The following is a 27,962-nucleotide window of genomic DNA, read 5'->3' as shown; positions in this document are numbered from 1 at the left end:
TTAATAAACGTGTTATTTCAAAAGCTATAAAATAATCCTCCGATTTTGCTCCAAAATATTTTTTATTGTGTTCATTGACGGAGACGTTCACAGGCAGAGATTTAGCGGTTCAGAAAAACGCTGATTCCTCTCGCGTCTCTCGACGACAGCGGAAGTGTCGCTCGTTAGTCAGCTGATTGAAACGACACGTGCGTCAATTGTTGGGAATTAACAGGAGCGGCTCCGGAAACTGGGCACAAAATAAAAGCATGAATTACTTCAGTGCTGGGCATCCCTTTTGGTTGGCACTTTAAATGAGGGTATTTGTGTTGTGCTTTGAAATAAGTCATGTCAGAGTGTGTAAACAGGTTAGTTTCTGTACTTTCTAAATATTAGTATCACCTTGTGTGTGTTCTGTTTGTACATGTACGTGTATCTGACAGAGTTTTGGCCAAATGTCAGATACATTAAGTGGGAGATCATTTGTCGTTGGGACAGATTCATAAAGAGGCAAAACCAAGAGTTCACTTGGAATATATTTAACTTGGATGTTTAACATGGGCATCCTGGACCAGTACGTATTAGATTTTTCCAAACACATGCAGTCTAATAAAAAAAAATAAATACATATGTTACAAAAAGCTTCACAAAAGAGACAAAAACACATGTAGTAGTCTTCACTTAAAACTGTAATAGCATAATGGAATTTTAAAGCATCCTTATAAATCATTGTAGAATAAATAAAAAACACTATAAAAAAAAGCAAAAATAGATTTTGAGCCGCTTGCTTGAATTGTATTTTGAAATTCATAACCGGATGTAGCTGCCTCTCCTTTAGCAGCTTTGACGTTGTCACGGTGAGAAGCTAGCATGTTGGCTACAAACCCGGTTAATCAGCACTTTTAAACTTGATTTTTGACAGTTTTGCGGTTATTTTACTTGTTAGTATGAGAACTCCGGAGGACGACGGCACATCTTGAGTCTCTAAATTGCCGTGTCAAGATTTATTAGTTGTTTTTATGCCTTTTTTTTGGCGTGATCATCACCTCTGCCCGGAGGAAACACAACTGGCTAATTAGTAGGTAGGTAACTGCTGAATTTGTGGTTCAAGTAGACAGACTTCATCGATTTATAAAGGAAATATTACTCTTTGGAGTTATTTTAAATATGTTCAGGGAATTAGAGAAAGTCAGGTATGAGGTGGGAATCATTTTTTGACAGTAGCACGCTGACTATCGTCCTGTGTTTTGGTTAATTTAATGCTCTGCAGCTGTTCCTCAGACTTCATCTAAGTGATTCCTTGGTGGTGGTTTTCATTTAGCAACCAGTAAACCACAAAAACAGAAAAGTATCCACGTATTTAACATAAAGCAGAGATAAATTAGCTTTGTTTGCTTCCTTGTTTTCCTGTACACAACAGAATTGGAGTTCATAAAATGTTTCAGCATCTGTAACAGTACAAAAACAAGTTTTAGTGTTCTGTGCAATCCAGTAGGAAGATCATGAAGTTGTGTGGTATAGAAAGGAAAGGAAGAGAAAAAGGTCAAATTACAGCTTCTTACAACAACTCCTTGAAAACAGGAGAGCTCAAAGTGTGTCACTAGATCACTTATTGTCAGGGGAGCTAATAGCACATTTCTGGAAATATGTTGATTTTAAATTGGTCATTAGTGACTAAATTTCTCTAGTTCACCTCGTTAAATCACCAACAGTAACTTTCTATCTGACATCTCCTGTCCTGTCGATCCAGATGTTATGAAAACCAGCAATGGTCTTTAACATTTTCTCCATCATTGTTTTAATTCATCAGCAAACTTAGGTTTTTCTTTTTAAATAATGGATAAATCATTTCAGTCCTTAAATATTTGCATTTTTTTTTTTTTTTTTTTACTATTTTCTGTTTTTAGACTCTTGTCTAAATGTGAAGATTTGCTGCTTTTAATCATCACAATCAAACTGTACCACTGTGTTTTGGTCAGATGTCTGGATACGTCTATGATTTTCAAGATGTCACCTTGGCCTCTAGGACATTTTACTGGACATATTTCCTACCTGAGAAACTAAACAGAGGAAAGATTAATTAATAATCTAGTTGATCTCTTGTTGATGACTTAATTAGGGGTTTTCTGTGTATGAAGCAGGAACCTCCTGGAAGGCTGATGCTAAACCTGTTTGTGGCATGTTTTAGATTATTTTTATACTAAAACTAACTTGACTTCGTATCTAATGCTACTGTATGTTTTTTTCCTGCTTGCAGTGCAGCTGTCTGGAGATTCAGTACCAGCCACAGCGTCTGAGGGGATGGATCCTCTGGGCGCTCGCTCCCAGTTTATAGACATCCAGACTCTCCCTACATGGCAGCAGCAGCTGGGCGAGGATAGTGAAGTGACACCGCAGGATCAGAGGGACAGTCTGCTCAACCAACAGGCGTTCCCTTCGCCCTTCCCCTTCAGACCAGACATCAACCGCAAGATCATCCTCTTGTGAGTCATTTGTATTTCTTCACGTTGTGCTGTTGGGTGAAACTTTCCTTTCTCCAAATGTTGGACTTACTACATAACTTAGCCTTTCATTGATGTAATCAGAAACAGTTCAGCCCAGAAATTGATTTTCACTCATCACACTTCTTATAAGTAAAGTGGCCAATCACTGAGAACAGCGAACAGTGTTGTGTGTATTTGTTCAATCTCACAGGAAAATCAATGATTGTGTGACACTGACTCAATAACACACTATTAGTTGCTTTTAATGTGTAACAATAACTAAAAGATTAGAGGGTTTCTTTACTTACTCAGTCCAGGGTTGTGCACAGGTAGTAGTTTGGTCTGAAAAGGAACTGATCTTGTTTTTTCATTTTTGAAAACTCTGTGCCGTATGTAGTTTAAATCTTGTGGTTCCACTGTTGAAGAGACATTTGTCAGAGCGGCCCATGCGCACACCACCTGAACTCCTATACTACATTATTTGTTTTTGTGTCTGTTGCACTTTCCAGCAGTTTTAGCACTTTAGCACCATGAATCCTGATCCCAGAGTGGAATTCACTTATGCAACTTGGATCAAAGTGAGAGTTAGAATTTCTCTGACTAGAAACTTCTCTGTGACTAGAAATATTGTAAAAATTACATAATTTACCTGAAAAAAACTTTGCAAGAGTAACATACACACAGAAATGGTTGTGAAAAGGTTTTTTCTTTTTTGGTTTTTTTACATGTCTCTCCAAACATTCCTCCAAACCAGTTCACATCACCTCATAAATCCTCTTTGTGAGGAGCACATGACCATCCAGTGCCCGTTTTGGCAGCAGTTTTTGTGTAAGAGTCTTGTTGTAGCAGCCCTTCTCTGCTCAGTCATCAGGAGCACGCACATTCCTGCTGCACTAACATGACCAGGAAGAATTGACCCAGAGCAGGGGGAGAATCAGCTTGTGACTGCCTAAAACGACAATAAATCTACATGTGACGCCTTTTTAAAGGGTGGATAGGAGCCTAGCTTGTTAGATTGTTGAATAGAGACAAAACTATTTGCTATTTCTCAAGCAAAAAAGTAAAACAGTCAAACCAAAGAAAAACTGAGTAATGTTCTCTCTTTTTTCTGGTAATTATTTTACTGCTCATCAGAATTGTGTTGCAGCTGAGGCAGTGATGCTGACGCAGAGGTTGAGAACCACACACACACAGTTAGGAGCAGATGGTGTCATGGAATCCAATACGGGCATGACATGCATTTACTCAAATGGGACGAGTAGCCAGTCCTCATCATCTTTACAGGATGATATCAAATGCATTAAGATGTGATCTTACAGTATTTTCTAACTTGTGCAACAATTCGATTTTTATATCGTTACAGTACAATAGTATCATTTGACTAAAATAAGTCAGATTTTAAATAAAAAGGTGATGAGTAGACTTATATTATTAAAATACAAAATGAAATGAATCTACACTGAAGTCTGTGGCAGATCACTACACTGTTTAACTGGCTGATGAAATCGGTTAAATACACTCAAGATTGTTTTTTACTGGCAATAATAACAGAAGTGTTTAATATTGATGCTTCATCTGTAGTTTTACAATAACTGAAATGGGGCAATAATGCCTGAAAATAATATAGGCTAAAAGTGTATAAACTGCAACATCACTGGTTAGAGGAGACAAACATTTGCATTGCGTTAATTCTTGTTGGGCATTGGTCTCTGTACACCACCACACTGAATTAAAATGAAACACTACAGGTGTGAGTGAAGTCGAGGCTTTTAGCTTTGATTCAAGGGGTTTGACAGAAGTGTGGCACTAACCATTCATTACAAAGGATGCCACCATTACCGTGATCTTCATTGTAATTCGAACACAAGCCGCGTGCAAAGAATATGGTTCTATTAAAAATGGGAGTGAAGTATTTATATTGGCGTAACCCAGCATCTGTAATATCCTGCTTGTTTACAACTTCTTATAGTTCTTCTTATAATCTTATAAAATACATTCAGTGGAGGATTAGACAGTAAAACAGGATGTGAGAGGCTGTGGCTGCTTACACTTTTGTTTCTCTCTCTCTAAGTCTTTTTTTAATCAGCTGCGTGACTTTGGATCGTGACTCATCACCGTGTTTCAAGCAAAGAGACATAAAAAAACAAAGAAAAGGCTGAATGTGTCTTGTGATAAAGTGACTTTCAATACATGCTCCAGTAGTACTTCATCACCATAAAGGACACCAGAGTTTAGAGAAATTACACAAGAAATTACTTTACTGAGGCAATAAAATGAGTGTTTTACTTTGGCTAAATGCTGCATGTTCAAAGTTTAGATATATTTGCATGTGTGTGTAGCGTGCGTGATCACAGTTTCTCACAATGAATAGACCCTTACAAAACTGGTATGACAAGAAAATACTTTTTTGGTCTATTTTCTGTCTTGCAAGAATATATGATATTCTAATATTGTCTTTTTTTTCTTTGCACAATAGCAATGGGGACATTGCCCTACTCAACTGCACTGCCATCGTAAACACAAGCAATGAGTCACTAAACGACAAGAACCCAGTGTCTGACAGCATCCATCAGCTTGCAGGACCTGAGCTACGAGAGGAGCTGCTCAAACTGAAAGGTAGAGCTAAAGGAAAAGAACTGTGGTGTGGAAGATGAGCTCTGGCTCCTACTAAAAACCCAGATGCTGAGCTAAGGCGAACAATAAAATGGCTGCAACAACACTCTGATGTACAATAAATCACCTTTTAGAAAGAATCCACAGCTGCTCTCATAAGGAAATCAGAACATCAGAGAAAAATTAGATTTCTTCCAACTTAATCCGAACACATCTGTAATAGATATTTCACTACGTCTCAATACATCTAAAAATCATGAGGTGGTGGCTGCAGGTGTGGAAATAAGGTCTGGATTTTGTTGTTGCAGTTGCATATGACACAAATGTAGAGAATTACAGTCATAACCACCAGTTTTCCTTTTTTTTGTGTGTGTGTGCAGGATGTCGAACAGGAGAGGCAAAGCTCACCAAAGGTTTTAACCTGGCAGCAAGGTTCATCATCCACACGGTGGGACCAAAGTACAAAGCCAAATACAGGACAGCGGCTGAGAGCTCACTATACAGCTGCTACAGGAACATCATGCAGCTGGCAACGTAAGAAGCAGATCACATTTACATTTAGTTATTATACAAGCTTTTTTCCAAAGCGAATTACAAGTGAGGTACAAAGCAAAGTAGTTTCAGTTTCATGGGGTATAAGTGCAAAATATGAATGTTTATTTTGTTTTTGTTAAGGTTTTAACCTCAGTAAAAGGTTGTAAAGACTTCTGTTTTCAGAAAGTACAGGTATTTGAAAAATGAGAGTGAGGCAGCTGAGTGTGCAGAGGTGGTAGGTTGTTCCACCATCGTGCAACCACAGAGCTGCAAAGTTTTGCCTGGGATCATTTGAGGTGGGGTCAGAGGACCGCAAGACGTTGTTCACTTGCAGAGTGCAGTGAGTAAGAGGGATGGTAGACCTGGATGAGGGAGTTCAGGTAAGCTGGTGCTGTTGAGTTGACCTCTTTGGAGGCAACGGTCAGGGCTTTGAACCTGATGCAGCAGCTACACAAAGCCAGTGCAGAGATCTGAAGAGTGGTGTAACGTGTCCTTGTTGGCTGTTCAAAAATGAGATGTGCTGGAAGGATTTGATGGTGCAGCTGGTAACCCCATCACTAAGACACTGCAGTAATCAAGCTGAGATATGACCTGAAGCCTGGATAATGACCCTAACCCTCCTATTATTCTCAAAAACATATTTGAAAGACAGCAGGAATAAACATATCATAACACCATATGGGGAAATGCTATATCTGTGGGATCTGAAACCTCGTGCACTAGTATAGTATCGTTTCTCTCATAGCACCTAATGTTCAAAGTGTGTACATCAAATGAGTTTCCTTTGTTCTTCAAATGAGCCAGGGCCAGATTCAGCTGTATTTTGAACAGACAAGATAGGTGGTACAAGAGAAGAGGCTTCTGTTTAGATACATGCATCCTAAACAGAAGTGGAGGCATTAGACACAATCTGTGTCCAATTTATCATACGGCCTCATCATCCTTCCCAGAAAAATCGACTTTATATGTGAAAAAAGTTCGAAAGTAGACCATTCAGTGACGCCTTATAGCACGGAAAATATGGTAGTCATTCAGAAGTGAATCTACTGTAGGAAAAAATAGATTTGCACATTCAAAACTTGGCATATTGGTGTTTACATATCTCAAATTCACTTGACAGGACAGTTTTCTTCGGGATTCGGTTTTGCTGAATACAAACTAACAAAATGATATTACATATATTATATTTCATATTCTACAACGATCAAATTGTTTTTTTTAAATAATAAAAGTGCTTTGTGTGTGTATCTGTCTTGTCGGCACAGAGAGCAGTCGATGGCATCTGTTGGCTTCTGTGTGGTAAGCACGACCAAAAGAGGTTACCCACTGGAAGACGCAACCCACATTGCTTTCAGTAAGACACACACACAAGCTCACACAGTTGTCATTAAGAAAGACATGTTTATCAGTAAGTCACTGATGTATAAACGTCTGTATTTAATTCTAACACACACTGTGATCCTTTATGTGTGGCTGGCATTGAAGCTATTCGGAGAAATCCTCTGAGGTGTCTCATGTTGGGTTAGCTCAAATTGCACAACTTCTTTGACATTTTTTAAGTGTAGCTATCAGTCAAAATGATGGATTCCTTTAATTGTTAAGTGTATGGCATGTCTTTAAGGTAACAGGGCGTGTTTGTGTGTTCATAGGAACAGTGCGAAGGTTCTTGGAGCATCATGGAAACAGCATTGAGACGGTGGTGTTTGCAGTGTCAAACACTGAGGAGGTTTGTATGACTTAGTAGTTACACAAAATCATATTAAGGGAATGTTTGTTTTTAGATAAATCTTGTATTAAATAAAGAAAACAAGCAAACCTTTTAGCTTCCTCATATTACCAGGAAGAAAAAATTGCTTTTAAAAAGTGTTTACCTCTTTAATTACTAGATAGTTGGCTATTTGAGGGCAAACATGGAAAGCTCTGACTTTCCAAGTTGACGGATGAGCTCATATTAATATTTGAACAGCCTGGCCTTTGAATCTTCTGGAGGACATATTTTCCCGGGCTGCATCATCAGATGTGTACAAATAGAAAGTGACAGAAATACGTAGTTGTGTGAAGTGTAATCAACAATAAATCCTTAGAGAGAAATCCAAACCCTGCTGAAGGCCAGTTTATACTTCCCTTTGCACACATGGTCTGCACTTATCTACTGCTTTTCTACCTTATCTGCCCCTAGAACACTTTACAGTGTTGTATCTCCTAGTCTCACTTCTACCTACCTATTCATACACCAATGATGGTGCTTGTGGACAAGAAGGGCCAGAGTTCCCCACCGCCGCTGTACCTCCTGAAACCCAGCCACCTGAGCAAAGTGGCTTGTACTGTATTTGACTACACAACACGAATAGGTGCAAAAAAAACAAAACAGAATGAAATAAACGGCACATAGATGCACGAACCTAGCATCTAGTTTGGATTTCTGGAATAGCAGAAAGTCTGTGTGTTCACAAACGTCTGATCTACACATAGACATCTGTAGAGAATCCGGATCACAGATACTGTAGAAGACGCTGGAAGTGGCCAACGTTCACTTTGCAGACAGAATTAAACATTATCATGCTTTTTGACACTTGTACGTTTTTGAGCATGCAAATGAGTAAACGTCATGTTTGTGTGTTCTTCCAGCTGTTATTCAAGAAGTTACTGCCTCTGTACTACCCTCGCTCACACGAAGAGGAGAAGGCCTGTCTGCCTCTCATCCCCGCTGACATCGGCAACTCTGAAGGTGAACCCGTCGTTCCAGAGAGGCAGATCCGCATCGCTGAGAAACCAGGCAGCCTGGAAGGTACACAACTTCCACACAAGTCTTATTTCTTTTATTGTATAATGTGATGAAACATTTCCCGGTGTTAGAAAGGACACACGTTGTGCTTGACTTTTATTTCAACAATCTATTTGTTAGACTTGGCGTCACGTTTTTTCAAGTGATTCATATTTTGAACTCAGACTAAAGAAATAACAGATCCAACATCAACTGATGTGCCCGCATGACTGTAAAGATCAGCAAAATAAACACACACAGGCTCAATTTAATATTTTATTCCCCTTCATTTACGTCATAAAGGAAAATGCAGCCATTTATTAGATTTTTTTCCTGTAGTTCGATTTTTACCTCAGATTTCAGTTTTCATTACAGAGTTCATAGAGTAAAGCTTCTCCTACTGACTGTGTCTCTGTTTTTTAACTTAAAGCAGACTTCAGTCTGAATCTGCTAGTCAGTCAAATCGGCCATGTGGTGAGTCAGTCACCCATCCAGTGTCACACTCAGTCAGGTGAAGGTCTGGTAAGGATTACATTTTTAATTTTAAATTTGGATGTTCAAGCTCAGTCAGCTTGTGAGCCAATCAGTGAGTCATTCAGAGGACAGGAAGGAGCGGTGTAGCAGAGTATTTTGTGACTGGGTCAGTGGAACATCTGGCTGCTTGAACCTTTGGTGGTACTTTCACAAACTTAAACACATCTCTTCACCAATAGAGGACTTGCATACGGAGGGCATGATCTGATTATTACTATGATTAATTTTACTCTGGAGCCTTGAATGATGTCATGCATTGAGTGAATATAGGACTTTAGCCTGGTAAATGAACAGTTGTGAATGGATCTTCCTGTGTTGTTGTAAAATGTGTAATGAAACCTGCCTTATCTGTTGTTCAGCGTATTTAAACAATGTATAGTTTCAGTGAAAACTGTCCTCTCAGAGTTGGAGAAGGACTCGCTGACTCAGTCTGGGAGTTCAACAATAAAGATGGCACCATTTTAAAAACACTTGGCTGCAGCCTACTAAAGTGTTTTCCCTTTTTAATTATATTTTAGTATTTCTACACTTTTGCTTTATTTTATTATATTTATATGCCAACTTGCCAGACTGTCCTGTTTTCAGACTACTTGGTATAAGGACTGAATAGAAGAATTAATAAATGACTATTCATTCTTCTATTCATTTATGCTCCTGTAAACCTGGACTGACCATATTTAGGACACTGAGCTCAGTCCACATTTGAGCCCTCGTCATCACTTTATTTCTTCAATTCCTCTGAATCAGATTGTATATGAAATATTTCCCAAAAGCATGGATGCTACCGTGTCACAGTCAGCATCTTAAAAGCTAAAACATCTAAAAAGAACTTGAGTAAAGTTCAAGAGACTAAAGACCAGAATCTAGAATCTGTGGCCCAGCACTACCAAGACTCTTTATGTACTGTAGTTTTGCCACATTTAGCTGAGTGTTAGCTTTAGCTGAAGGAGTAACAGTGTGACAGTAACAGCAGCCCATGTGTTAGCAAGTGTTTGTGGTTTCTGTGTTGACCTCCAGTTTGATGTCAGCTGGCGAGATGCTTCAAAGAGCTGAGATGTGGCTTTGAGGAGTTGATCCAAAGCAAGCAGGCCGCCTTCAAGTGAAACCCAATAACAACAGGCTGATGTATACACGCTGACAGACACACATGCCCAATTTGGACGTAGATAAAATGCGTGGACATGCATACAACACTACATGTGGTTGTAGAGAAATGAACAAAGAGACAGACTTGACGCTGAGCTGGATAAAGAGATAAATTATGTTCTGTGGAAAAGAATAAACATGAGCAAGTAAGCACAAGCACTGATGTGTTCCAGTCGACAGCAAAGCTGAACATGCTGAAGTATTTGTACTATGTGCAATACAACAAAGCATTAATTAAAGCTAGTAAAGAAAACTAATATAACCAATTATCTGTTTTATTATGTTTGTTTTGTGTAGATGATTCTGAAGAAGAGAGTCTGGAGTCCGATCTGGGTCAGGTGGGGAATCACGCCTTCGCCCGAATGGAGGGTGACGTGGACAAACAGCGGAAACTGATTCTACAAGGCCAGATGTCAGAGGCGGCCATGCAGAAACAGCACCAGAGAAAGTAAGTACAAATACTTTAAGTATCAAAAGTAAAAGAACTCTTTATGCAGGATGGCTCATTTTTATAATTTCATCACTTTAGATATTGCTGTACCTAGTAAATATTTACCTCTGAATTATAACAGAAAGTAGAAATTGTACCTTCCATCACTGATCTAATTGAAAGATCTATCCAACAGCATATTGGGGAATATCTTATAGTCAGAGTAAGTAAAAATTAAATGTGGTGGAGTTAAAGTAACATTATAGTTGAAATGATTCAGTAGTTGGTTGTACAGACAGAAGAAACTTAATGTGATGCACTTTACAAAAGACCCTGAAGAACAAATGAAAGAGCTAAAAACACTAGAAAACAGAAAGGAAGCTAAAAGACATCTCTGGTAACACCAACATGGGCAGTGGGAAATGCTCAATAGCAATCTTTAGCTGGACTTTAATTTCTAGATTTGAATGTATGGTATGGATTAGATTTGTAGTCTCAGCCTTGTGATCTTCAAAAGCACTGAATAAATTACTATGTATTCCTACGAACCACTGTAGAGTTAATTTATAGCTCTCTTGCTCATAAATTAAAACAATTTCTGTGTTTATGTTTCTCTTTTGCAGTTACAATCGATGGCTGTGTCGAGCAAGAGCAGAGGATCTATCAGACATCGCTGCGCTAAAAGCTCTGTATCAAACTGGTATGTGAGAAACTGTGAGACTCTGTCATTGTTGTAATGTAAATGTAAAATGAAACAGAGAAACAAAAGGCGGCATTTACTAAACTATATTGTTAGCGCGGCTGTCTGTGTGTGTTTGCGTGTGTTGGGTTTTCCTTGGTGTGGGGGAATTTTCCTTCCACTTCATTGAACACAGCGCTGGTTACATGTAGGAACAGTCAATCCGTTTCACAGTCTTTGTTCACAGGATAAAAAAAAAGGCCACAAAGTGAAATTCAGCAACGTGCAGTTGATGCTCATCTCCAGTAAGAGGCAGTCTCGTTATACTGCACTGTTCTCTGATTCGCTTTGAGTTCAGTAGTATGGTATGCAATTTCCCCATTGTGGGACTAATAAAGGTTTTCTTATCTTATCTTATCTTATTACGGACCAATTTGCCCACAAGCTACTGACCTCAGATTTGATGATACTGGAGAACTTCTGTGACTGTCTTTGTATAACTAATTTGCTTCTTTCTTTTTTATTTAATTGTCTCATGATGATCACAACTAAAAGCCTTAGCTGTGCTAATTAACAAACGTATCATCATGCAAACAGTAGGAAAATATGAATATTTATTTCAGAAAGTTACACTGCAGAGAACAGTTTTCTATTTTTATGTATAATGATTTACATTTTTGGTCAAACTATGTTAAGTGTTGTGTTGTGCAAGAATTTAAAGGTTATGTTTATCTCTCATTTTCCACTATATTAAATAGTTGTAATGATTAATGACTAATAACTAATTTAGACATTAAAACTGGCATTATGTTAGGCAAAATGCACCAAGACAAATACATACAACTGAGGTTCAAAGGTGCAGATTCAAAACAAAGACCTGAGTAAGTGAGATAATGTATTAAGATGTAATATATGATGACTGAATATATTGACAAGATGCAAAGAATTAGTGTTTCTTTCTTTGGTGCTACAGGAATTCATCATAAAAACAGTAACTTGCTTACAGAGCGAGGACACAGAACATAAATTAAAATGGTTTTAACTTTAAACAAAACACAAACCTCTGAAAAAACTTGTCATGCACCACAGAAAACAACACAAAATCAAGAATGTGATTTGATTCACAGTAGACGGGGCTAAGCTGCCTTAAAGCCGGACACTTCTCAGTGCTGTTTCAAAGTGAAGCCAATTCTTTTGTTGGGGCAGAGTTTTATTTGCAAAAGGAAGCAGCACATAAGTGATTTTCAGTTTCACAGCTTGATCTGCACTCAAACTTCATCTGTCTGTGTTCGTGTCTCCAGGTGTGGATATGTGTGGCAGGACAGTGATGGTTGTGGTGGGGAGAAACATCCCAGTGACACTTATTGACATTGAAAAGGTAAAAAAATGAAATCATTGCTTGTTATAAGACAAATTTAATGCAATAAAATAATACATTAGTTATTATTCAATAGCTGTTACACACACGCATGCAGCCGTGTAAACCTGTTGTACATTTACCAGTGTGACTGAACCTGCTATTAAACCCAATGAAAGTGAACTGAATTTCAAATTAAAGTGCGAAACTCTACAAGAATAAATGAAAGTAGTGAAGACTCCAGGACTGTAATTTACTGTCAGTGATTTTTGTTGTTGTTTGTTTTGTTTTTCAGGCACTGTTGTACTTTATCCACGTGATGGATCATATCACAGTGAAGGAATATGTGATGGTTTACTTCCACACACTGACTGGCGAACACAACCACCTAGACTCCAACTTCCTCAAGAACCTCTACGACATCGTCGACATCAAGTCAGTCTGACATTTTGCATTTAGCTTTTTCAATCACTTCCTCTGGTGAGGTGTCAAATGTGTATATACTGGGATATGTTGTATTACACCGGGCAGCTTTTGGTCTTAATATTTTAGCATTTTCTAGTTGTTGAAGGTTGAAAACTCCTCATGTGAAATGTATTAAACTAGATTAGTTATGAGCTGGTTTATTCTTCCTTCTCTCAGTTTGGTCTCATCCCTCTCCCCCACACAAAGGCTGAAAAGAAAACTGGAGCTGTTTTAACATTGAACACAACTGAAGGCAGCAACTTTAATGTTCTCTGCTTGCAGAAGCACAGAACATAGTATGTTCCTGGTATCAGAATATAATCTGGCTAACTATGCTGCTCAGCCAAGTCCTTGTTCATTAATAGCCATAATTAGATATCATACTTTGAGCCTGAAGCTTTTTCTTAAGAAACGTATAATGTATTATAACGTCTGACAGGTTTTGACAGCTCCCTGATATTTTTGTGTCTGGATTTATAATAAGAACATTGAGTTTTGCCAGATGCAAGAACAAATACAATCTGAAAGTGTAAGATGCAAACTCTCTCTTGCCTCCTCAATGTCAGAATGTAAAGCTGGATATGATAATAATAACCACACATCTTCGGTGAGGCTGTATTTGACCTTGACTTGGCCTTCGTTTGGCGCTCATTCGGTCACCCTCTGACTATGTTGACTTCTGCAAGTGCATTGAAGTCCAGATGTATTGTTCATGCTACAGTATGACCCCGCCAAGGTTGCAGCGATTAGACTTTTGGAGAAGCAAAACGAGCCGTGAAACGCTTTTGTTTCATTGTGGGCTGTGGAAATCTGGCGGCCATATTTGGAACAGGAAACCCAAGCTTGGATTAAATTCTCCGGGTGATGTGTTGGCTGTGACCCTGCCTTAATCATAGGGTTGAACGTTTTGAAAGCAGATCTTTGTTCTGAACTAGCTCTAAATCACTTTGAATTATATATTATGCATATTATGCTGTTTTATAAGCAATTAAGTGAAATTGTGCACCTTAAGTGGTTCATCTCATCTCTAAGCGAAGAAGGTTTGTAAACATAGACACTACTGAAATACTAGACCACTCACCAGGATCAGCATCAGTGGCTCTGTAGTAAAACTTCAAAGATGTCATTTTTTAGAATGTGCTGGAAGATGTCTGTCACCACACACACACACACACACACACACACACACACACACACACAGCATTATCACATCAAATAATATAAACATGTAGTGTTTGGGATAGCAGTCTCACGTTGCATCTGTTTGTTTGCACTCTTGCTGTGAGGTTTGCCATAGATGAATATTTTCATCATGCTAGATAGGAGCCACATCCTCCAAATGAAAACCAGAGTTGTTTACAGCTTGACCTTACATCACAGTTCTGTATTACCTAAAGTGATTCTTGCGCTCTACAACCTTCATAGATAGTTTTTTGTGCTCTGTGCAGCCATGTAGTGTTTAAAGTTTAGTCAAGGACTTAACTTTTTTAAAGTGGGTTTGTAGAAAAATGTGGTTTAAATCATGCTTGAGACATCACTTTGATTCAACAGTCATGAAAAATGGCATCTTTAGTTTTGGAAGATCTCTGACAGAATAAGAAACACAAGCAGTCAGACAATCAGATCCCCAGCTGTGGGTTTTTGGAAGAGAAAACAAGTCAGACTTTGACCTACAGTTTTTTCACCTGTGCAGAAATGACATTACCAACAATTTGGATTTGTTTTAAAACAAATTAACAGTAAATAAGTGCTTTAGATTATCTGGTCAAACTGTTGCTCATTTATCACCTAAACTTTGGCTATATGAAAGTTGGTTGTGGAAAACACATGGTAAAAACATAATTATACATTAGTGTTTAATTGACTGTAGGGATATTGTAGTTTTATTGAAGCATGTGGTGCAGTTACCTTTATTGTACAGTACTCTTTAACAGGGGAGAAACATTTTTTTAATTCAAATTTCACTTCAATTTATAAACTCAATTAGTTACATTCATGTACCCTCTTAATTGCTTTTGTGGCATTTTATAGTTTACATGTAGTTGAAAAAGTATGATTCTTATTGAGGAAAAGCATTGAATCTGGAAGTCAGTGGGTTCATTAAAGTTTTCTAGTCATTGCCTCTTTCTAGTTTCTAGTAACCACAACCAACCAACCAAACAAACTTCCCGTGTGAGTGGGAAACTCCATGCAGTCATTATGCACCTTTCTATCCCCATATTCTCCTCTTCACCATTTCCAGAGACTGGTCATTCAGTTGGTTTCACCACACCTTTTTTAACGCTTTATGTGCCTGAACATTTTAGTCCAGACCTAAAGAAGCATTTAGTAGTTATTTCCCTTAAGGGCTGTGTTTAAAACATAAAAACATCCCTGATGTTTGTTTCCTTTTACATGAACAGATTAAGTCAGTGATGAATAAAGGTATTAAACACAAAAAGGACATCCTATGCAAACAGTCAACTTGTATATGAATGAAGCCGACTTCACTCAGCTTCCTCTTTCATCAGAACAGGAAAACCCCATTCTGTCACAAATGCGTACTGTGACTGTTTTAGTCCACTCTGCTGATTCATCACAGAAAGTGCTCAGCTCAGGGTGAAATGCTAATTACCTTAAAATGTCAAGGTTATTTAAAGTCTCTGCAAAGTTGTCGCTTTGGCTCATTAAACCTTATTAGGAGAAGACGGGTTTAGACTGCAATTAGGGCTGGAAGATATCAAGCAGCTGTATTTAGTGTTTTTGAAGAATAATTTCATATAAGAGGCTGCTATAACATTTTCTTAGTGGATGGTTAAATATATTAAGGTTAATGGGAATCGCCCCCTTTTGTTCTTGCTGTTCTTATTCTACTCTGCCAACAAAGCATCACAGATATTTTGTTTTTCAGATCTTGTTTGGGTATCACATTTGATATAAGCACAACTTCTATCTGGAAATGTTATTTGAGGCTTACATAGACGTCCACACTCTCTTGTCAGGATGTGTAAGTGCTTGTGAAGCTTGTTTTCCCCTTACAGTTTCACTTCGCAAGCAGTTACTCTTTTTTTGGCCTGGTGAGGCCACAGTCTACTAAACCTAGCCTGGCATGTCCAGCACATTCAACCCATCCAGCTATTGATTGGCTGCAGATGCATTTTGGCTCCAGAAAACCTAACTAGCAGACTAAAGTCAATCATGGACACAAAAAAGTTTCCAAAGCTGTCTGGCTAAGTGGGGAGATGTTGATTGCTTTTTTTCAGGAGACAGCTGCTTGTGAGTTTGGTTATTGTTTTTGTCTCCCCAGGGTCTGACACTAAACCAGAGCAGAAGTCTCACAAGATAGTTTAGTACTCCTGATTCTCCTCTCAGCTGGTTTGTCAAATAAAAGATCAGGTTCCTTCCTGTTGTGGCCAAATATTTTGTATTGCAGCAACAGATGCAGCTTAACTGAGCCAGACAATGCAAAGCTGCATATGTGGCAGTATACTGTCAGTGTACAACATGAAATGAACAGCCAGCTTACTGAAATGTGAAAAAGTAACTGCTGATAGTGTGTGTGTGTGTGTGTGTGTGTGTTTACACACTGTTACCCCAGGTTTGTTTGTGTCAAAGCCTTTAAATCTTTTAGAGCTGCTGTGGTGTGAGAGTTGCATGGAAATCAGGGACAGTGACTCCCAAGGGGCAGAAAATGATGGTGCATCCCATCTTCATACAAAGAGGCAAAGTATTCACAGGCTTAACTGGTTTATTCTGGTTTGTGAACCTCAGGATTGCATCTGTGCTTTTTGCCAATTAATGTGGGTTTCTTGCTTCATTGGAACGTGACCTCCTGCACACACATTGGAGCGGTTTGCAGCCAAGGGTGAAGTGGCTGGGATCAGGGTCAGTACCTCCAGTTCTGAGTTCATGATACTCTGCCAGACAGTGGTGGATGGCTCCCTGCTGTGTTGGGACAGAGTTGCTGCCACAAATGAAGGAGTTTCAGACGTCTTGGAGTCCTTTTCATGAGTGATAGTAAGGTGTGTGACAATGATCGACTGCACTGAGCTACATATTGTTGTAGTAATAAGAGCTTTGTCTGATAGTGAACCTGATCTGAAGGATCGGGGAGACAAGGGACTACTCACCCTTGGAGACAAGTTTAGGACTTGAGTTTATGTGGTTCTGATGTCTGATTAGTTCTAATTAGAGTGGCATAGTTACTGCAGCTGCCAAAGTACAGTGTTATCCTATAAACAATATCAAAAAACATTAGCAGAGAATTTACTATTGACAACCTGGAGGTGGAAAGGCCATTTAAATTCTTCTTTTAGTACTATTACAAGTTCTTGTCAAGAACTAAAGTGTCTGAGAGATGTTGACAGTCACAACTTTGTGGTGGCACAGGATTAAAAGATGATGATATAGTCTTTGAGGTTTGAAATATTTGCCTGGATACAACTGCACACAAAGATGTTGTCATCCCAAAGCACACGGCCATTATCCAGCTGTCATGTACTGGGAGATAAATCACAGCACTGTACAGGGATTGGAGTGTGGGTACAGTGAAATGGGTTAAAACAAAAAAAAAAAAATAATTGTTGAGGTTTGATTAAAAGCAATAAAAAAAAAGAGTTGTTGAATTGAATTGGTTGACTAAGGGCACTTGGACAGCCAGCCCGTTAATGTTCACTTGCGTCAGGGTTCAAACCCTAACCCTAACCCTACTTGATTTTCTACCATTGTGCTGTAAATATGTCCTCTGTAAGCTGTTATCTGTCGAATAGAACAAGACATTTCCATAAAAATGAGGGTCTGCTTTATGCTTCCCCAAATAGATAACACATCTGTGATTCTGTGTGTGTCTAAATCATGGCAACTTTTCAAATTGCTGTACTTTGTGAATGAGGCCAGCCAGAAATGTCTTTGTCCATCAAATCCAAAGCATGTTCATTCCGACTGAAGTCATGGAAAAACACATCATAAATAAATAGTTTTAGATTAAAGAAATGTTCAATAATTTTCTAAATCAGTTGGGCAACGTAGTTTTCATAATGTGCTACTCAAACAGGGAGTAGAGCAAAAATAGGGCTCATCAGCACGCTGAAAGCTGGATTTAGAAAGTAGATTTATTGCAATGATTGGACCAAGACGCAATGATTAGACAGTCAGGCGAACAATTATGTGAACACAAGCTACAACCCTGTTTCAAGTTGGCCCGTTATATAAAATCAGAATGCACTGATTTACAAATCATTTAATCCACAGGTCTGATTGAAAATAGCACTATGATATATCAAATGGTTCATACCAGATGCTGTTTTTTTTTTTTTTTTAGAAAAACATGGGTTTTCAGCTGCTCAACATGTCAGGAGCTCCTTAGTCATATTTTTCACATGATAATGTGCCAAATGTTTTCAGTTGGTGACAGGTCTGGAGTACAGGCACTCAGACTCAGTTAGCACAGAGCCATGCTGTTGTAATGCATGCATCATTGTAATGTTGTTGGCATAAGAAAGGGCTTCCCTGGGAAAGACTCTGGCTGAATAGCAGCATTAATGGTGCCTTCACACATGTGTAAGGTACCTGTGTTGTGTGCACTGATTCACCCTCGTACGCCTCAGATGTTGTCCGTTGAATTGTGCAGTGGTAACAATCCAGATGGTTCCTCTGTTCTTTAGCCCAGAGGACGCAGTATGCATGACTCTCAGAAAGTATTTAAAAGTTTTCCACTTCACATCAGTCCATTTTAAATTAGCTCAAGCCTGGATAAGGCACCATATGTGGTTTGATCTTCACATGGTAGGATTTTAACTTGCATGCTAGTTAGCTTGTTTACATTTATTGGACCTACTTTTATCACTTTGTTCCATGAAATCTCTTAATTGTAGGTTGGGTTGTCATCCCCTGTCTATATATAGCTTGTGTCTTATACACATAAATGTTTGCCTGACAAAAACCATGTTGGTCAAAACTTTTTGGAGCTTCCTTATTTCAGTGTGTGAACGATCTCTTTTTCTTTTCTTAGTCGTGTATTTTGTGCTCCACGTACCCAACTTGGGTTGGATGTGCAGTTTCTATCTACTGAAAATAAACCACATCAGACCTATGTTTATGTAATAAAGATGAACTCCACACAGTGAAACAGTGTCGCTCACTGATTTGTTTAGTAGAGAACCTGTTTAGGATCAGTTCAATGTTGGTTCTGTCTTATTTTTGTTTAGTTTGGAAGGAACATACCTGAATAATTATCAACAGGAGCATTAGAATAAGTTACATAAGGCAAACATTATCCACACCTGTCAGTGCATATGTTATTAATGATTTGCTTTACAAAGACAATCAGGAGCTGTTAACTTCAGTGATTTCACACATCGTGTCTTCGTCTTTCGTAGGGTTAATCCCCCCTCACTGTATCTCTGTAACAACTTCTGTTCTTTTCTGTTTTCTGTTTCTGCCATTGTCATAACTTTACTTATTGAGCACTGCTGTTTTTCTTTTTGCAGGTTTAAAAGAAATTTGAAGGCCTTCTACTTTGTACATCCGACATTTCGCTCTAAGGTAACATTATGTCTTGTCATGTAGTAAATGAATATGTGCAGTGTCAGAGCTTACTTACTGTATGTCCAAGCCCAGAAGATCAGATTAGTGTGCACATTTCTGTCAAGGACCACCAAGTTCCCCGAGACATATACCACTATTTCCAGTTTCTTTTTCCATCTCTTTTGTCTAAATATTCTGATCACCGTAACATTGTCATTAATCTATTTCTTTTCCATCTGGCTTGCTTTTTGCTTTTTCCTAATTGTATCCCTATGTGTTCACATAATCTACTGTGACTCTTAAACATGTCATGCAACTGAAACAGCATCTGATCATCAGCCCTGCAAAATTTGCCTGCTAATGCAACATTTCAAACAGCTTATCAATCATTATTCATGACTCTACAGAAATTTTGAACAATTTTGATATTGGACAAAGGCCTAATATTCCCTTGATGAGGTGTTATCAAGAATCAGTGCACTGTGTTTAGTTTCAAATCCTGATCCAGACGCAAAATCAAAACTTCCATTGCAGTTAAAATAACAAATCGAGAGAATTGGCAGAAACGTGCACTTTCTAAGTGCCTTTTGTGTCTTTAATGTTTACAGGAACTACAACATTTTTTACTCTAATTCCCAAACTTCTCAATGAGCCCTATTAAAGTTTCATTAGACTTAATCTAGATTGGTTGTTTGCAGAAAGTTATTTTCTGGTGCTTATGGCAAAATGAATGAATGAATTAATAAACATAAACTGATGAAATTCATCTCTTTCATTTTAATTTATCACGACTCGACTCAGGCCTCGACGTGGTTTTTCACCACCTTCAGTGTGTCAGGGATAAAGGACAAGGTACGCTACCTGGACAACCTGCAGCAGCTTTTCACCTGCATCAGACCTGAGCAGATTGACATCCCTCCATTTGTCCTTGAGTATGACGCACGGGTAAGTGGCATCACACAGATGTTGTTGGAACATTAATACAGTGTCGGCGTGTGCAGCTCCTTTTTGCTATTTCTGATTAATCCTGCATTTGCAGGTAGCGAGTTACGCAAGCTTGTGTTTTGAGTTACATATTGTATAGCTGTGCATCTGTTCTCTGGCATATTGTGTTTTAATGGAAACCTAACCTCCCACTGATCTCCCTGTGTCCTCACATGCCAAACATTAACACTCTGATGTGTTTACACCTTTTGTTTTATTCAGATCACTATTCATCTGCTGTTTTTAGGGGCAGAAACCAAAGTCTGCACATTTATTTCCATTTGACAGAGAAAGTCATTACTGCAGCAGTCAGTTAATGAAGTGATTATTGTATATTTACATTTAGATAAACAACACAGATCAATCAGCTACAAATTCACAACGACGTCCAAGATGCTCTGTGTTGATCTCTTTGAAATTTGGTACCTGATCTGATAAAGTCATACAGACTTAGATATCAATAGCTTTGATTGAACAAGGCTGCAGTGCTAGAAAAATTGGACACCTGTACGTAAACAAGTCTTTGTGAAGAAAAAGGACTAGAGGAGTATTTAAACCACCAGACAGCTGTTTTTGCCTGGCACTGATCTGAATACCAGTCAGTTAAGAAATGAGTCAAATTAGGACATCAGACAGGCTGGTTTTCACATGCACTCCTTAGATGTCTAAAAAAAGATGCAGTGATCATGTTAGTTGTCATCAGACTCTTATTTTGACTTTGTTGTGGTTTGTTGTTTCCGTTGGCTGAAAAAAGGTATAAATATATGATTTTTCCTTTGTTGAATCTTGGATGCTGATTTAGTGATATTTGCTCCAGTTGAGCAGTAACCTTCTGTATCTGGATTGATACGGCGCTGCATGAAATGACTTTGATGTATCTTCAGTAATCATGATGTCAGGGAGGTTCACAAATAATGAAAACTACAATGTTGGAACCACATGTCAAGGAAAGTTAGCAGATGTACCATGAGTTTTAAACTTGCTGCCAGCTGTGTTTCTTGGTTTTCGAAGTGTCTTGGAAGTCTTTTTGCAACAATGCATCACCATTGCAATCATTTTCACAGCTCCTTTATCTTTGCCATCTTTAAGACCTTCATATATATGTGCATCACAGCTAAACCTCTCTGAATAATTTTGAACGCAGCTGTAATAGAGATCTTGTATACAGGGTAGTGAGAAAGTGATGGCAAAGTAGTTTTTGAGCTCGTCAAGAGATTTGATTTCAGTGCAGACTTTGAACTTTAAGGGTGGAACAGTACAGGACTTATAGTATAAGAAGCAGTTCTTAAACAGCTCATCTGATTTAGATGCAAACACCCACAAGTTAAACCCCACAGTCATTGTTTCAGTTCAAATCCAATCAAGCTGGAGTTCAAAGCGAAAACCAAACAGTCCTAGTATTTACTAACCACACTGTATACAGTATAATTAGTGGTGGGGTAAATATATAACTTATATCTTATATACAAATCCATGTCCAGAAATGTCAGGACTTTTTTTTTATTGTATTAACAAGTGTAAACTATCATTGTGTGAGACCTTTGTACTCAGATGCTGCTTAAAATCTGTCTCTGAAACATTATGCTTGATGCTGGTACAATTATTCTCTCAGCCATGTTCAGTCATCAGGAAATTATGTTAGGTTCAGCCTCAGTCTTTTTCAGGACATTTAACTGTCAGTATGTGAAAACAGTGGGCTGTAAGAATATAGTATGGCCCATTTCTCCTCTCTAGCGCTGCAGCCAGCCAATGAACTGGACAATAACATTCACATCCACACCAGAGAGGTGATATTACCCAGAAATAGCTTGAGCCTCCTGGATTGTATTACAGTACATTGCTGATGGAGTCCAAGAAATAATTATTCTTTTTATTCACTAAAATGTAGCCTAGTAGACAAAACACTTACAGTACCCACACCACATTAGAAATGCTATGTGTAATGATGATTTTAATCACCTTAAAGTGGTTATAATTAGTCCTTTCATAACAGCAATGTGTTATGTAGCTTTACAGTGAGTTTCAGCTCATTTTGTCTGATCTGCAACTTCCCTCACTGGTTTTATAGTATTGTTTGCAGTGAAACGGCTCCAAAAAAAACTGTATACAACCAGTGGAGCACTGAACAGCAGACAGTCAAAGACTTGCTAAACATTTTGCAGCTATAAAGAGCCACACAATTCCACAGAAGAAGAAGCTAGAGGCCAAAAACAACACAACAATAGGGACAATTTATCATTCGTCCAAAAGAACTGCAATCTTCTTAAGGAGTAACTTTCCTGGAAAGTGCGTTGAAAAGATAAAACTACAGTTGGGTTCACCTTCCTGAAGGCCTCTCATGGTGATCCAGGTCTCTTAATTACTTCATTAGTCCATTGGTATGACAAATTACTGTGTTCCTTGGAGTTTGCCAAAATATGAGGAAATAGATTAATTATACCATTGCCATAAGTTGCATCATTTAGTCTCACATGGGAACATTCGCTATTATAACTGTTAATCCAAGCCAGAACATGGAGAGTGCAGTCAAATTACTGTCAAAGAAACGCTGCCTGCATCAGTGTTTCACAATGAAACATCCCTCAGAGGACATGATCCTGTCCCATTGTTGCTAATTTTTTAATTGTAAGCATATGTAAGACATACACTGTTGTCTTGGCAGTAACTTAAAGGAGAGATTCATGTGAACACAGGCAGAGGTTTTTCATGCTCTATTAATTTCTCCAGTTTATTCTTGCCATGGAGCGATCCTTTTCAGAAGCAATGGGGATCTAATTCCACAGTCTTCACATGCGTGTGTAAAGCTTGTACACAGTTCATGTTTTTAAATCAAACAGGTATTCCATTTATTTTAGTATAAAATTCCCTCTTTTGAGTTGCAGTGGAAGCATAGAAATAAATAATTAATTTGAAAGGCTGAAGTCTTTAAAAATCATGTTAATAAATCTTTACACAGACGAAGTCTGTAGACAGAACTTTACTTAGATTAAAAGCATCTTTTAAAAGAATATCTTAAAGGCCAGTGTGGACTGATTACAGAAAGTAAATCCTGTTTCTCCTTGAATCATGGGTTTGAATTGTTGTATAACAGTTGGTTTCTGTGCTCATGCTGTCAATGACCCTACTTTTTATTTTAATACATTTAATTATGTTATATATTATATTTAATTGTACAATATGTGTTGACCTTCACTTTATTTCTCCATCTCAGGTAAATGGACCTTACCATCCCTCCCAGTCATCTGGTCTGTGACAGGAAATCAGTCAGACCTCTCCTCTGCCAGGGTAACAAGGTGGTGATAGTCCGTCTCGTGGAAGCCATTTATGGACATCCATGTTGCCCGTGTGGTCTGAACTCCTTCCCTCCTTTTAAGGCTCCGAACCATAGTTGGGGAAACTCTCCTTTTGTTCTGTCCTCGCCAAGAAAAGGACAAAATTAACAGTCACAACCAACGTTTAGCAGCATGTGGCCTGGTGAGAGGTCGTTTTCACTCACCACAGCCTATTTGTGGATCTGGTATGGTTTCTGGATTATGCCTTACACTGGGAGTTCTCATATAGGAGTTTCCTCAAACATCCCTAAATATGAAGTGTCATGTTAAGCCTAACAGTTGCTCAAAGCCTTTTCCATTGTGTGTGGTCACATCAGACGTCCTCACCCATGTCTCAGAGTATTGTCAGACTTTTCAAATGCTGGAAGATGACATCTGTCTGGATTTCACAGTTTCAGTCTCTACCGTACTATCCTGGACTACAGAAACTCTGGATGATCTAAAGACTAATGCAGAATTCACTCCGTTTTGGAAATTCCCAACCGGTACGTTGCAATAACAACTTATGTGTTCTCCTGAAGTCACACAGAGGAGAAAAATTAACACCTGGGACTGCTTCAAGCCAACCAATGTCACCCTGTGTTAGCTAGCTAGGTAGGTAGCATCAAACATTACTTTTACATCATAGCATTATCTTTTTACTTCTTCACGTCTTAAAACAATGGTCAGGTGCTCACATGAAACTGTTTTCACTTGCTGTTTAATGGTTCCTCCTGTTCTCACTAGCCTCTAGTTTTTAATGCAAGTAAAATTCAGACGATGCTAGTGGGAAAAATGGTTTCATAAGTTTATCTGAACCAAATATGAAGATTCAACAGTGTGAGTTGATCGAATTAAGAAGGTATCGTCCAATGCCAGAGTTAGAAAATGTTTCTCTGAGCAGAGCTGTAGTGGAAAAATAATACATGTGATAGAATATATTATAATTTAAAATAAGATTGGATTAAAATTAAAAATCATGTTAATTTGGAGAATATCAATTTAATATGTAGAACTTAAACGATAACTAACTGTAGTTCCAACAGTTCCTGTAAAGACACAAACTGTGATTATGCCTTTACCCTAACCTGTAATGTCCATCAGTCTGCAACCTGGATAAGTTTATTCATCTGTGCCTTAAACCTCCATTTAATGATTGATCCAATGATGATTAAAAGCACATCAACCAGTCACACTGCTCCACTGGTTAAGAAATGTTTTTAAAAATACTGCATCAAATACACCAAAACAAAAGAGGAGATCTTGCACAGGCACAATGAACTCTTTCATACTGTAAGATGTTACGGTCCAAGGCACAGACAAATAAGAAAATCCATGTGAAAGACTGATGGACATTCAGAGTAGGTTGTAGTGTCTGTATGGGGATTGTTGAAAATACAAACATGTAACCTTGAAGACGGCTGAGACCTAATTTCAGGAAAACGTAGGAGGTGGTATGAACAGGAGGAGTTGTCAACAACCAAAAAGTGTTTCCAATGTTTGTAGTGACACCTGTTTGAAAATTTGAGTTAATAACACTTCATATCTTACCACTAAATATGGAGACTTAGAACTGTTTAGCTCACTGTAGCATAAAATCCAGAAGCAATCGGCTGTATTGTCATCTGACATCACACTTGGGGCAGAACGTTCATCAAAAGGAAAACGTCATATTGTTGTGCTCCAGGTTGTAAATCCTTTAAATGTAGAGAATCTGATTAAAGGTTTCATCGTTTTCAGAAAGATGAAGGCCTAAGATGACGTCAGGCCACGTGTTGGGTAAAACATGTTTTGTAACCCATTAACAAACTTCCTAGCTAACGTTTGATAGTGTTACATAATAGTAGGAGCCAACATGTTACCGACTTAACCAGCACATTCCTGAGATTGGATGAAGAGAAGACTTGCTGCAGTTAGCTGGGGAGTGGGTTCAACATGGTTGACGTCAACGTTGGCTGTTGTCAAATAGTCACATTAGTTAATGGATTATAAAATATGCTGCTTTAACTTAAACTATGACCTGATCTCCAGTTGTAGTTCATGGTCTTTCAGAAAGCAGTGAAGTGGTAAAGTTTTTTAAATGCTCTACATTTACCTAGAAGACGACTAATGCAGCGTAATCCCCAAATACGATGTCAGAGGAAAACGACCACCATGTGAATATGGTCTGTGGACATACAAAAACATCTTTAAAGATGTTGGTAGGCAGATTCTGTCCTTTCTAAACAGCTAAACAAGCCTTAGCTTCATATTTAACTCATAGATTTGAGGTAGCTGCTCTACTCTGTTATAGCTCTACAACAGTTTCAATTAAAACTAAACATTGTCACTTTCACAAAGAATCTTTTATTTATTAAGCTGCCTTAGTTTAACTTTGTCACTAAAATAGTTTAAAGAAGCACTGAAACAATCAGTTTACCAGAAAATGAATCAGCAGCACGTTTTAGAGTCAAACATTCACTGGTTCCAGTTTTTCAAACGTGACAATTTTCCATTTTAAATTGTTCTAAATGTACTTTTGTTATGGACCTTTGGTACAAACTAATTTAAGGCGTCACTTGGGGCTCTGGAAACTGGTTTTTTGAAACTTTGTAGATTAAATAAAGTGATTAATTAATACAGTAGTTGTACATTACGTCTTGTGAAATCAGGGCTAGTGTACAGCTGCTCTGTCGACTCTGAAATTCTTCAAACTTAAACTGTTGATGCCTGTTTTGTTTAGTTTTTTCCTCTTTTTTCAGCCATTCTTGCACAATGAAGTAAAAACAGCAGATTTGTTTTCCCTTTTTCCAGTGGACCATAAATGCTTTGTTCCTGTCTGCCTGTTAAAATCACTATTTTGTTTCTCAATCAGTAATTCCCTCTTATTTGTATTTAGTGCTGTTACTCTTACTTGAACTACAGACAGGTCGAGTTAATTTATCAGGGTAATTCCAAATCAAATCAAATGTCCCGAATGAAACTTTGGAAACATTACTGTGATTGACTAAATCTTCAAGGAGCCATTACATAGTAAACGATGTCTGTCTTGGACCTCAAGAGGTAACACTATCACAGTCAATATAGATTATCTGGCTAACATTCGTCCCTGCTGGGGGTGATTTCACCTGTGTGAAGTTCTGCTGCATTTGTGCAGCAGGAATGTGAACACCTTTAAACAATTTCACTTCTGTTGGCTGGACTCTCTCACAGCTCTTTATGTTTAAAGCTCTTGTCCTTAGATAGCAGTGATTCAGAAGTCCTGGCACAGAAGCATGTCTGCACAGTCAGAAAAATCACGTGACACTATCCTAAAACGTACATTTTGAACTTTAAGGATTCTTAAGATGTAATTTACCTGTTGTTGGAATTCGTAGGTTCGTCCAGAAAGAAGATTTGATGATCATACTTGTTTTGTTTTTTTTAGATCCAACAGTCGATCACTCTGTTGAGAAAATGCAACACATGTAGAAGAACTTCATTCAGCTTCAAGTGTTTTAAATCTTATTTTTCTAAAAGTACGTGAAGTTAAAATAAACTGCAAACTAGTGTTTTTCTTTTTCCTCATCTCCACGGACAAAATGTCCTTCATGCTTTTACAATAATGAAGATTTAAAACTGACGAGCTGTTAAAATGAGTGTTTAAATCTGGTTGCTGCCTGTTTACCTTTCAGTCGTCTCCACTACGACTAGAAAACCGGCTTCAGATCAGTGAAGTCTTTAACAAACTGTATTGTTAAAACTGTGATTATGTTGATGTGTATATATATATATATAAATGAGCCAAATGTTGACTTCCTGAAGATGTATATTATCTTTTTTTATGATTTCAGAGTAATTATTGGGGCCTGAAATTTACAGGAAGTGATATTATTAGTGTTGACACTTCCTCTTCTATTGGGTTTCTTTTTTTTTTACTTTACACTTGGGTAACATGATTTTGTAAAAGTGTTTCTATATTTGATTATTAAAGGCTCCGATTGTCCTTTTAGAAAAGAATTGTGGTCAAAAAGGTTTTAATTTAAGGGTTAATACAAAGACAATAAAGCTTGTATGTACACTTTGCCACTGCAGAAGCTTTGTCTTTATATCAGGCTCTTTAAATCGAGAACAGGTGTTATTTACATTGACCTGGAACCTGAGGTTTATTTTTTATATTTTATTTTTACTGACGTCAATAAATTAATCCCTTACTTTACA

General features: G+C 38.1%; 1 protein-coding gene across 1 annotated transcript; it reads left to right on the top strand.

Moving 5' to 3' along the window:
- Positions 1-827: 827 nt before the first annotated feature.
- On the top strand, positions 828-27,827 carry gdap2 (ganglioside induced differentiation associated protein 2). The gene is made up of 14 exons (XM_026376557.1): positions 828-1,061; positions 2,237-2,462; positions 4,939-5,078; positions 5,456-5,609; positions 6,875-6,963; positions 7,259-7,335; positions 8,238-8,397; positions 10,351-10,501; positions 11,107-11,183; positions 12,464-12,540; positions 12,815-12,954; positions 19,452-19,506; positions 20,290-20,433; positions 23,684-27,827. The coding sequence occupies exons 2-14, from the start codon at positions 2,281-2,283 to the stop codon at positions 23,723-23,725; spliced, it is 1,488 nt and encodes a 495-aa protein (XP_026232342.1). The 5' UTR covers positions 828-1,061; positions 2,237-2,280; the 3' UTR covers positions 23,726-27,827.
- Positions 27,828-27,962: the final 135 nt, after the last annotated feature.

The sequence above is a fragment of the Anabas testudineus genome, chromosome 21 (assembly GCF_900324465.2).
Source record: "Anabas testudineus chromosome 21, fAnaTes1.2, whole genome shotgun sequence".
NCBI classification, from domain to species: Eukaryota; Metazoa; Chordata; class Actinopteri; order Anabantiformes; family Anabantidae; genus Anabas; species Anabas testudineus.
This window is presented reverse-complemented; position numbering and strand designations above follow the sequence as displayed.